The 12,828-nt window shown below is 36.4% G+C and overlaps 1 protein-coding gene across 1 annotated transcript; it reads right to left on the reverse strand.

Annotated features, from left to right (window-relative positions):
* Positions 1-5,294: 5,294 nt before the first annotated feature.
* LOC103403992 (NAC domain-containing protein 71-like) lies at positions 5,295-9,033 on the reverse strand. Its single transcript, XM_008342848.4, has 5 exons — positions 8,207-9,033; positions 7,388-7,665; positions 6,281-6,604; positions 5,958-6,177; positions 5,295-5,865 (listed from the first exon to the last, which is right to left on the reverse strand). The coding sequence occupies exons 1-5, from the start codon at positions 8,361-8,363 to the stop codon at positions 5,750-5,752; spliced, it is 1,095 nt and encodes a 364-aa protein (XP_008341070.1). The 5' UTR covers positions 8,364-9,033; the 3' UTR covers positions 5,295-5,749.
* Positions 9,034-12,828: the final 3,795 nt, after the last annotated feature.

The raw sequence follows: 12,828 nt of genomic DNA on the forward strand, positions 1-12,828 counted from the left end.
TCTTGTGACTCTCTCAAACTCGCATCTCGGTGGGTTTACAAGGGGTGGGCTAGGTTCAATTTGGTCTGGGTTGTGGGCGACCAAAACTGATGTGGGTATTTTTGTATGCGTAAATGGAGAGAGAAGCTCAGTTTGTGTGGAAAAAAAAATTGAAGGAAAGTCAAATAAATTGATTGAGAGAAACGTCAAATAACAAACACGAATATGATAGTTCTAGTTACGAAATAGTGATAGTATTAGTGTTCGGTTTTAAAAATAGTCAGTGTTTAGTTTACAAACTAGTGATAGTACTAGTGTTCCGTTTGTGAAATAATCAGTGTTTAGTTTACGAAACAGTGATAGTACTAGTGTTCCGTTTAATAAATAGTCAGTGTTTAGTTTACGGAAACAGTAATAGTACTAGTGTTCCGTTTAAGAAATAGTCAGTGTTTAGTTTACCAATAGTACTAGTGTTCCGTTTAAGAAATAGTCAGTGTTTAGTTTACCAATAGTACTAGTGTTCCGTTTAAGAAATAGTCAGTGTTTAGTTTACGAAACAGTGATAGTACTAGTGTTCGTTTGATAAATAGTTAGTGTTTAGTTTACGAAATAGTGACAGTACTTGTATTCAATTTATGAAATAGTGATAGTACTAATGTTCAGTTTAAGATATAGTCAGTGTTTAATTTGAGAAATAGTGTTCATCTTAAGAAGTAGTCAATGTTCAGTTAAGAAATAGTGATAGTACTAGTGTTCTGTTTAATAAATAATCAGTGTTTAGTTTATGAAACAGTGAAAGTACTAGTGTTCGTTTGATAAATAGTCAATGTTTAGTTTACGAAACAGTGATGGTACTAGTGTTCCGTTTAAGAAATAGTTAGTGTTTAGTTTACGAAACAGTGATAGTACTAGTGTTCGTTTGATAAATAGTCAATGTTTAGTTTACGAAACAGTGATAGTACTAGTGTTCCGTTTAAGAAATAGTTAGTGTTTAGTTTATGAAATAGTGATAGTACTAGTGTTCGTTTGATAAATAGTCAGTGTTTAGTTTTCGAAATAGTGACAATACTTGTGTTCAGTTTATGAAATATTAATAGTACTAATGTTCGGTTTAAGATATACTCAATGTTTAATTTAAGAAATAATGTTCATTTTAAGAAGTAGTCAATGTTCAGTTAAGAAATAGTGGTAGTACTCGTTTTCCGTTTGAGAAATAATCAGTGTTTAGTTTACGAAACAGTGATAGTACTAGTGTTCCATTTAATAAATAGTCAGTGTTTAGTTACGAAACAATGATAGTACTAGTGTTCGTTTGATAAATAATCAATGTTTAGTTTACGAAACAGTGATAGTACTAGTGTTCGTTTGATAAATAGTCAGTGTTTAGTTTTCGAAATAGTGACAGTACTTGTGTTCAATTTATGAAATAGTGATAGTACTAATGTTCGGTTTGAGATATAGTTAGTGTTTAATTTAAGAAATAGTGTTCATTTTAAGAAGTAGTCAATGTTCAGTTAAGAAATAATGATAGTACTAATGTTCCGTTTGAGAAATAATCATTGTTTAGTTTTCGAAACAGTGATAGTACTAATGTTCCATTTAATAAATAGTCAGTGTTTAGTTTACGAAACAGTGATAGTACTAGTGTTCGTTTGATAAATAGTCAGTGTTTAGTTTACGAAATAGTGACAGTACTTGTGTTCAGTTTATGAAATTAGAGGCCAATACAAACCTTGTATAATCTATTTATGAAACTGAACATGGGTACTATTTATGAAACTGAACACGATTACTATTTATGAAATAGGACACGAAAACTATTTATGAAACTAAACACGGGTACTATTTATGAAACTGAACACCGATACTATTTATGAAACAGGAACACGAAAACTATTTATGAAACTGAACACGGGTACTATTTATGAAACTGAACACGATTACTATTTATGAAACTAAACAAGGAAACTATTATGAAACTGAACATGAAAACTATTTATGAAACTGAACACGAGTACTATTTATGAAACTAAACACGAAAACTATTTATGAAACTGAATACATATACTATTTATAAAACTAAATACGAGTACTATTTATGAAACTTCAAATATACCAAATACAACAATGTACAATTTTTTTCCTTGGTGAGAATAAAGTAGAAACATACAACATGTTGAGTAAATCAAGAAAGCATATGCCACCACCAGACTTATATTAAAAATCGTAACTTTTAATTTGAACACATCACAATATCCAACACAATAATCCAAAATTAACTAAACTAATCAGTAAAGTAGAAATCAGGAGTGCAGATCTTCTACACCGAAAATTATATGTGGCCTCTCATTGGCTTCCCTCAAAATTTACACTTGTCCCTCAATTGATTCAATATAACACTGTTAACTATCCAAATAAAAACTCTGAAAAAAAAAGAAAGGAAAATAGCAGCCCATTACCCAGTCTTCACCTACCAACGCCACTAGCGCACAATCCACATCAACCCCACCGCGTCCAAAATTGCAAAACCAAAAAACAAGGGGATTTTTTTCGAGTGAGGAAGGTGAAAGGTATGCGACTCTCTGTTCGAGAAAAAAACAACAAGGGGCTTTGATTCCGTCTGCATCAAAGTAATTTTTTTGTCCTCATGGGAGGAAAAGAAAAAAAAAAGAAGGATAGGAAGTTTTATTTGATCGAGGGGATGGCTAAAAAGGGGAATTAGTTTCTGTTGCCATTGCGAATCCATCGGCGGAGCCCCCAATCATCCAGTTTGACAAATCCAGTTCCACCGAATCAACCTCCCTCCCTCCAAATTGAAATACAAACCCTCTCTTGTGATGACGCACCAACCTTGGACTAATCAAATTCAAGACCCCCGTTGACCTCAAGAATGATTGAGGATTGAAGTTTAATTCTAACAAATTGGCTGACAGAATGGGATTTCTGTTAGGGGCAGTGGTTGGAAAAAAAAATTATTTTGTTTTGGGCTTTTAATTCATCCCATGTGGGTTTGATGGTTGTGAGCTTGAAATAGATTAGTTTTATCCTTATAATTAAATATAAAGCCCTTTTGATTAAATAATAGTATATGGTGGTTTTTGGTTAAATTAAACTTTGTCCAAGCCCTTTTCATTAAAGCTCCCTACTAATGTAGGTATTGGTGATTTAAGGCAAGCCTAATCTCGACTAGGATTGCCACATTCAAAGAGAAAGGATGGAAAGGAGTCACTTTTTGGTGATGAGTCTAAAGCGACGGCAGCCCTTGCAGAAGTTGGAAGTATATTGTAGTCCTCAAATTGCAAGCTTGTACTAAACTTAAAGGGTACATATATATACACACACATACTGATCAAAGTTCTATATACTCTCTGCTTATATATGTATATGTAACCACGTGCATACATCCTCATTCTCTATAAATGCGGCGACGCTACTCGGTTATACATAAGAGTTTCTAGTATACGTGCGCCCTCTTCATTGACATGGCTGACTTCATGACTTTCCTGATGGAGCTACTTCCTCATTTCATTTTCAACCAAAACAAGTGGAGAATAGTCATTATTTTTCTTGGACGACAAAGGAAAAGTCGCAGGCGCGTATTCGATACTTTAGACGAAGCAGTAGGTACTGATCTACTGATAGTGAAACGAAATGTATAGTAGTAGGGGGCGGGAGAATCTGTTTTAAAAAACAATGGTGGGTCTTGGTCTCTTTGATAGGAAAGAGTAAATTATAGGCCTTTTAGGATGGTAAAGCAATAGCTTTCCTAAAGTGAAGTGACATATGCGTATAGTCTCTTATCTTTAACAAGATGCTTAACAAAGTGAACAACTGGAAAACTTGAGCTGAGGGAAATGTACATTTTTATTGGGTGTGGGTGGCACCTTTTAATTTTATGGCCTTTTCAAGGCATCATGCTCATATTTAAATCTATGAATTTTAATTGTCTCAAAAATAAAGTTACAATTTGTTTCTTTTGGTGGAATGTTCACACTACTAACTGTCCAAAAATGAAGTGGCTGCACTTTTCATAAGAAACTCTTGTGTTTGGGGTTGTCAAAAAAAGCACCTCAAAGGTTGAAGAATGAATGGAATTCTGATGGGTAACTTCAGTTCAACCCCATATGATTAAACCAGAGCAACTTCAAACTTAGGTAGAAAACTGGAAGCTCCAATTTAAACACTGCTATAACTTCTCGGAGTATCGGAGGATGAGATTCTAAGTTTGAATCCGCACGACCGCATGCATAACTCAAATTTTCAGAACAATGGTCTAACTATAAAAGTTTGAATGATCACTCAACTCCATTGTCCCACTGAACAACAAACAAAGCAATTTACTGTTATAGCTTTTGAACAGATAAGTGGTGGAAGTCTATCAAGTATCAAGGGGCCCTCAGGCTTAGAGCTTTTCCACTGTAAGCTCTCAAAGTTATATAATGTAATTTTTTGGATTCGAAGCAGCCAAAATAAAAGATCAAGTTTAACAGAAAAGTGAATCTTTAATCTTCAAAAGATGTGGGGAATCCTAGCAAGTGAAACTCTTTTAGCTAGTTACCCACCAAAACCCTAGTTAATTAACCCCACCAAATTGAGTTGATTACAAACCAACAAAAAGCATAAAAAATGTGTCTAAACTCTAACTTCCTAATGAGATTATGGGATGGCTTATCAATACATTAAAAAGTTCACCTTCTCACTAGCTTTAAATCTCAAGAGAATATTTTGCAAAAAATTCAATAATTTGAAGGAGCATGATGATTGAAGGTGGTTGAAAGTTTAAAACACAAGTACTACTGCCTTCGGTTCACATGCTCAACCTCATCTCTCTTTTTGTTACTCTCTTTAGTATTTAACTGGCATACTTACAAACTAATTATCCTTTGCCTTATAAAAAGTTGAACATAGGTCAATTGGTTAAGGTAGTGTGCCCACACTCTTCCACACGAGCTCCAGTCCCCCTCTCAATACATTAGGGTTGTACTGCCTTGTTAAAGAAATGATAAAAAGTAGAACATAGGCAGACGTGAATTAGGTTGGTTAAGGTAGTGTGCCTACCCTCTTGCACTCGAGCTCCAATTCCCCTCTCATTAGATTAGGGTTGTATTGCCTTGTTAAAGAAATGATAAAAAGTAGAAAATAGGCAGACGTGAGTTAGATCAGTTAAGATAGTGTGTCGATTCCCTTGCACTTGACCTGCAATCCCCCTTCTAGTTTATTAGGGTTGCATCGCTTTGTTAATAAAGAAAATATAAAAATTAGAAGATAGTTAAAAGAGATCAACATTAGAAGATAAGAAGTAAAAGCACCAAGTATAACAAGTTCATAAGTTCTAGTATCATATAAAAGGAATCAAATAAATAAAAGATGCTTCCACATACATGCACAAGGCATGGAAAATACACTGTATAGATAATAACCACAAGGTAGCATACATATTTAACAATCAGACTTTTTAAAACCATACAAGTAAATAGAAAAACCAACACCAAGTGCAATCGATAAAAGTGATTCACCCGGAAAAACTAACAGATTGTAAAGTAAAACAAAGTGGGAAGTTTAGAAGTGGCTTCTAAAACAACTCCAAACAACAGATGAAGGACACACTAGTCCTGAAAAGAAAACAAGCCACTCGTTATATGTAAAAGACGAGTGATCATAGTTATCTTATACTACCAAGAACCAACGTTAAAAGGTGTTGTCTTGGATATCGACTGTGGATGACACAATACATTGTACTCGGTTGATCAATCCTGCACCGGGCCGACCCCTACATCACAATGACCATATTGTCTTCCTGTAACCAAAGTCCTCCTAATTCCCCCAAACTTCCATCTGCACTTACTTGCCTGCAAATTAGAGCTTGGCTATCCCCTGTTTCAGACCCTGCATTAGAAAAAAGAGAGCGATAAAATGATCTTTCGGTTCATCTTTTCAGAAGGGGTTTTGATATCTCAGTGAACTGGTTTCGTCAAGACCTTCAAATTGCATTTCCTCATTCCCATAGTAACCCACGTAGTATGGTGACATGCCACCTATTTGATGCACATCATCGGCCATTTTAAGGTCCCCTGTGAAATTTGAGTATGATGAGCTAGGTGATTCTCTGGGTTCATATGACTGCAACGGCATCATTGTGCTTGGAAACTTGTACTGCTGAAAGTAATCAGGCATAGCTTCTTGTAACTGTGGGTAGTCCTACAGTAAACCCAACGAAAAATGTTTGAGAAAGTTGTAATAATATGAACAAATATCATTAGTCCTCCAGAATTTCATGGTTTTCTTTTTCTCTTATCAATACCTTAGAAGAATCAAGAATTAAATCAGGTGAGACCCAAAAGTCTGCAGGGTTGGTCTCTCCCAAAGCTGGCTCAAACTCTGCCATTGGATTAACTTCATATGGAGAAGTAGCGCGGCTTGAATAATGACTTTCGTTATTCAGGCAATTCGCATGTAATATATCAGCAGAGATGCTCAAGGGCTCGGTTGAGATTCTTATTGAGGTCATATCCTCCTTATTGCTCAAAGCGCTTCCAAACCTCTTGGCCTTTGGCCCTTCATGGGAATCATGCGTCTTCTGTGCATGCTCATTCTTTTTAACAACACGGCACAAAGCAAAAACTCCCTGCAGACATGATCAAATCCCCGAATTTAACTTAAGCTTTTCGAAATGTGTTGTGCTAGGATAGCACCAAACCTTTTAGAACCAACTCTTTGTAACCCACAGAAAATATATCAAATGAAATGCAAGAACAATATAGAAAAGACACCAAGATTTTAACGAGGTTCCTCCACAGTCAGTGTAACTGGAGTACGTCATCGGAGCAGTAGGAGCTCACCCAATAATCCAATATCAACCAAATGGGAGTTTACAAAGTGTTGGCAATCTCACAACCCAAATAACCCAATACATCCAATAGCTCTCACACACCACAGAAACAAATAGAGAAAGAAATATAATGAATAATTTCTTCTCTATACATGTAGCTCAAAGCTATTACAACAATAACTATGATGGATGATTGCTAACAAATTGAAGAGGAGGACTTTCTTCTTCCCTTCAAAGAGGAGATACAACACCCTTTATTTTCTGATGCTCTCTATCTCTCTCTTCAAAACCGAAATGAGCTGCTTCTCTTTCTCACAAATTACTCCCAAAGGCAACCAACCTCATGATTATGAAGAATCAAAGTCACGGGTGGTAAAAGAGAAAAGCAACCATTTTTTTCTTCCCCAAAACATGGAAGGGACATAATTATTTTGTCTTTTTTTCTTTTGAATTGTTTAATAGCCACTTGGCCACTTGGCCACTTACTCCAACAAAATGTACGTAGTAGCATCAAAAGCTCTCTAAAATGAACAACTCCAGCTATAATTAGCATTTGATGGCATTGTAGGATGGATGTACCTGATGACCTGATGGCCCCGGAGCAAGATCATCGGTGAGGCGGTACTCATGCATGATCCAGTCTGTTCTATCTCCTAGAGGAGCACGTCCACGATAGAACACAAGGGTCTTGCGATACCCAGTCACATCAGATTGACAAACAACCTTGCGGTCTTTTCCAGTGGCCTTCCAGTAGCCTGCCTTAGTAGCTCTATTTGTTCTTGAACCGTTTGGATACTTTCGATCCCGAGGACAGAAGAAGAACCATTCCATGTCACGTCTTGGGAGGAAGGATTTTTCTGCAATCAAAATTCAAAGATAAATAAAAAAGGAATTTAGGAAGAAAACAACTTTCATTGTTCTTGTACTTATAGGGGAATATATAAAGCCAATTAGCTCGGCTTTTTGGAAGTAAAGTAACCTACATGCCCTATCAAAAAAGGAAGATGATTCACAGGTTGAATTCATAAAAAATAACAAGAGAAGAAGCCAAAGTAAACAAAATTGTATAACTTTCTTTATGGTATCAATCAAAACATTGATTAATTACTTAATCCAATACAGTCACAGAAGTACAATTTTAACAATAAAATTGAAGATGCATAACTTTAGTGCCATTAAAAACAGTGACATGCATGCCTGAGCGTAGCCAAGTTGGCCAGTGTTATCCCCTTGCATTCAAGTTCAAGTTCCTCGTAGTTTAGACTAAAATATTTCACCTTCCTATTGCAGAACCAACTGGTTGCAATTCATTCAATCTCTCAGAAAGCATAACAATGGACAAGTATGTACAGAAATTGTCACTAGTAAAAGAGTTGCAAGCATTGAATTACTAATTACCTGGCAACTCCCAGGGATCGAATTTGTACAAATCGATCACCGGAATAACTTCAAGCTCAAATTCGAGCCCTTCCACCTTTCTATGAAGGTAATATCCAACTAATTCCTCATCAGTTGGGTGGAACCTGAAACCTGGTGGCAGTGATGCTCCTCCCATATCTCCAATATCCCAATTTAAATGAAAAATAATAAAAATGAAAACAGAGAGCCAGGAAGATTATTTATGTAATGTTATGATGAAGAAGGCTAGAAAGTTATAGCTAAGTGCCCAAACTGTATCTATTAAAGATGTGGAAATTCCAGAAGTAAATTTTTTTATCAAAAATTGATTTCTTTATCAAGAAGTGAGTAAAATTTCTACTGAGTGTACCCGTTGTCTAGCAGAATCATTGTCCTCGAAAACATTTATCTTATGATCGATGTGCCACCCCCACCAACCCCCTCACAGCTTATTTCTTTAAATTCCCAAAACCATATGAAAATGAACGAAACTTGATCCTTTGAAGCAATACCAGAAGCTGATATTGCTCAAATTTCACAACTAGGGTGCCAAGTCCTTGTACCGAAACCGAAAATGTCCAAGAGAGAGATTGCTCTAGAAGTAGAAACTCTAGTTACGACTTCCGAAATCGGAACGTAGAACCTATAGCAATACACAGAATTTACACTGATTCAAAATTTGTTAAAAATTGAATTTTATTTTTTGTTTTTTTGGTGAATGGGTGGCAGCGGCGGTTAGAAAAATGTGGCTAAGAAAGGGATGTTGGTAGAACAAGAGTAAGGGTCAAGGAAACAAAATGGGAGAAGAGAGGGAGGGAGGGAAGAAACGTAGAGTAAAAGGAGTGGGTGTGCTTATATATAGGTATTTTGGGGGAACCAACAGTCCAAAAATGCACACAGGAAAACACCGAAAGTTTAAAAAGATTGCTTGTTGACGCATGCATAAAATTCCAAATGGAACTGGCCCACGTCCACATAACTCGAACTCAGTTTACACCCTACAGTTACTTCTTATGTCCCTCTCAAACTGAATTTCGACCTTTTGATGACTCAAACTAATTAGGGTACATTGAACTCAATACAATTATACATTGACAGTTAGATATAGATATAGTCGTTGAATATGTCATTAGATCATATTTGACCGGTAAATCGGTGATTGTACCAAATATACGAATGTATTGTATTTGTAGCCAAGTTTGAAATTTACATGCAACCAGAACATCATGGTCATTGTATTCTAGTTTGTGTGTGTGTCAATGTTTTAAAAAGCGAAGGCGTGGGAGAGGCGTTTCATGGATAGCCTCGCCTAGGCGAATGCCTTGAGGCGTGAGGCTTCGAGACCTAAATTTTTTAATATATATATATTATATGAGTTATATTAATTGTCATTCAAAAGTGCACAAGTCACTGACAAGTTTAACTCTCAAAAACAAATTTTACCAAGCAATCAAATTAATCAACAATCAAACAAATAGTCATACAGTTAGAGCCTTAGGTAGAGTCTTAAGTAAGTCCCTATTTATATGTATATGAGAGTTTTGAGCAATATTTGGGTAGGATATGTAGTCTTAAAAAAAGAAATTAGAATAATATAATGTTTCTTTACGAAAAGAATAATATTAATGTAAAGAATAATATTAATGTAAAAAATAATAAAAACAGAACAATGTTTATCCTTTTTTCTTGGGTTGTTATGAGAATATCTAATAAAAGATACTTATCTATTTTAAAAATAAATAAAAACAAAAAAAGATGCTTATCCATCTATCTTGCACTTGAGGAAAAAATAATGTAAAAATTAAAAGAAGAACAGAAAAACATAGTGGGATAATAAATGTTAGTAAAGTGGGTCCGTTTATATTTTAAAGAGAAAAAATTATAAAAAAAAATAACCAAAAGTCACAAAGAAAACCCTCATCGTCGTCTTCTTCTTCTTCTTTGCAATTTCATCTTCGCTGGGCACCCCAGCTCTACAACTCAAAAAATTACGGATTCTTCAACTTCAAAAAGGAAAAAAAAACGCCATTAAAACGCCTAGACGCGCGCCTCAGCAGCCTAGGTGCGCCTCGACCACGTCTAGGTGTGTTTTCGCTCACTCCTACTGGGTAGAGGCGATTTCATGGCCGCCCCACCTCCAAAGCCGCCTAGGTGCACCTCAGGGCGAGTTTTTTAATACATTGGTGTGTGTGTGTGTGTGCGCTCGCGTGTGTGTATTTATATATAATTTGTTTGAATACAATTTAAGTTCCCAATGCAGATCATCATGTACTTAATTGTGACGACCCGTCCCTAATTTTCCTATGTAATTTCTTCCCTAGTATGTGTTGACGGTTGTGCCCTTAGTGGCAAGTGATGTGGACGCATTTATTTCCCTTAAATTATTTATTTCCTCGTATCACATTTAAATTGTACATGCTAATACGAGTCGGCGTAGATTTTAAAGTATAAAAATATGTACCTTGGATAGATTTTGATTTCCTTTACAGTAGAAAATCTGACACCTTATCCCTTCCACCCTTATATCTAACCCGTGCATCCCCTCCATTATTCATTCAACCAATCCCATCTATCCCTACACTCTAGTAACCAATCACATCCCATCCTCTCCCTCATTTTTGTCCACCAATCAAAATCCAAGAGAAAGAAAAAAAATGAAACTCTCTCTCTTCTCTCTCCCCCTCCTGTAGACTCCCTCTTCTCTACAACACCATGAACGAGCTTCAAAGCTCGTAGATCGAACTAACAAACTACACCATTGTGCTCATCTCAGTCCCATGATCACAACCATGTCCTTGAAATATGGTTTAGACGAGTTTTGACTCACCAACTTGGTGAGTCTCTGTTCTACGATTTTCAGGCCATTCACTGCTTAGGTAAGCCTCGACAAACCCTTAGAACCTTCATTTCAATTCTATGGGTTGATATTGATCTCTTGTTTGTGTTTTGAACGTATGGTTTTACACAAAAAACTCGAGAAGAGAAAACTGCATGTTTTTCAGTCAAGGACTGTGACCATTTGGAATGGTCACCTTCAACCCATTTGTCCGGTCAACCTCGACCACAGCTGGACTCCTATTAGGTACAAACTTGTTCTCTACATTCCTAACTTCAAAATGGCTTTTGAATCACTGAGTTTGGTTAAGAGTTAGAAATCAACTCTGGAAGTTAGGAAGAAATTTCCAGTTTTCTGGAAATCTACAACTGTGGTCATTTGACCACTTTCAGGCCAAATTCCTGAACAACTCAGACCGTATTCGAACTTTCTGTGAATTGAGATCGATCCATCACATTCCTAGCTTTAATTTGGCTTTTGTATAAGTGTTTTTGGTTGAGAATCGAGCTCGTTAAGAGATGTGAAAGTTGGCCCAAAAATCTGCAAAACTGTAGAAATTCGCGAGGAAGGCAAGTACGCTTGTACTCGCAGGCTCATGACCAATTTGTGCAGCCCTTGTGGCGGCGCGTGACAGTGCGTCCGGCCTCTGGCCAGCGTGTGGTCGACACATGTGTGTCCGTGATGTCGAGTAGATCGATTTTATATATTTAAACCCTAGGTTTGAGCTAACTATGGGGGTTTTATTTAGGTTTCCGTTATGTGCTTTAATTAATTTTATTTTAGTTATTTCACATATAGGGGAAACTTATCCCGAGGATTTACTAGGCCAAGCTAGGTTCAGGGGCTACGACCCTGCAACGTACTTGTTTAGGTTTCCGTTATGTGCTTTAATTAATTTTATTTTAGTTATTTCACATATAGGGGAAACTTATCCCGAGGATTTACGAGGCCAAGCTAGGTTCAGGGGCTACGACCCTGCAACGTACTTGTGAGTAGGCAATTTATTTTTATATCTGTACATAATTATAGTTTCCAAACTTTCATAAATGCATCACTTTGCATATATATTGCCAAATAATTGACAACTGCGATATAATTGTGATAAATGCTGCTATATGGTTGAGATATTACTGTCATGGCATTCATACATATTTGTATATGCTCATCTTGCTGCACCCCGGTGTTAGTACTCGCCCTATGGCTAGGGCCAATCCTTCACGTGTATGTTCACATCGCACCATTCGCTTGCCTTGGATCCAAGTTAGGTGCCAATCATGTCGGGTAGATTGCATTAGGCAATCCGACTGGTATGTGACCATGCTTCTGCACTAGCCTTCATGTGATCTTAGTACTAGAGCATATTGATTACACCCAATCATGTTCGTGTCAGAAATTATCTGTTCAAACTTGTGTGTGTCAGCTTAGATGGATGAGCACTTAGCTATACTTGATTATCACATGATTATATTATTGTGGCATTTGATACATCATAACTTGGCATATATTTGGTCATAACTCAGTTATAGTATTGTTGATTTATTGTTTACATACCTATGTAGTATGTTTTAAGGAAACTATACTTGTTTTACGGCGAGGGGTTAGTATATTCAAAGATAGAGGTTTTCTTATAAGCATTGTTTTGCTGACTCACTCAACTTTGTTTTTCGCCCCTCCAGGACCTAGATAGTTGTACTATTTATGGCACTCGAGGAATCTCGGCAGTTCTGACATTTCCTTCTGTTTAAATGTACGAACTTATCATTGTTATGTAATAAGTGTACTTTAG

This window comes from Malus domestica, chromosome 16, assembly GCF_042453785.1.
Source record: "Malus domestica chromosome 16, GDT2T_hap1".
In the NCBI taxonomy this organism is placed as follows: Eukaryota; Viridiplantae; Streptophyta; class Magnoliopsida; order Rosales; family Rosaceae; genus Malus; species Malus domestica.

Bases quoted from the DNA above. Each gene is read 5' to 3' on its own strand.
- LOC103403992 (XM_008342848.4), bottom strand. From the start codon at position 8,363: ATGGGAGGAGCATCACTGCCACCAGGTTTCAGGTTCCACCCAACTGAT. The intron at 6,605-7,387 runs GTACATCCATCC...TCATGTCTGCAG, and splicing joins CGGGGCCATCAGGTCATCAG to GGAGTTTTTGCTTTGTGCCG. The intron at 5,866-5,957 runs GTCTTGACGAAA...TTTCTAATGCAG, and splicing joins TGAGGAAATGCAATTTGAAG to GGTCTGAAACAGGGGATAGC.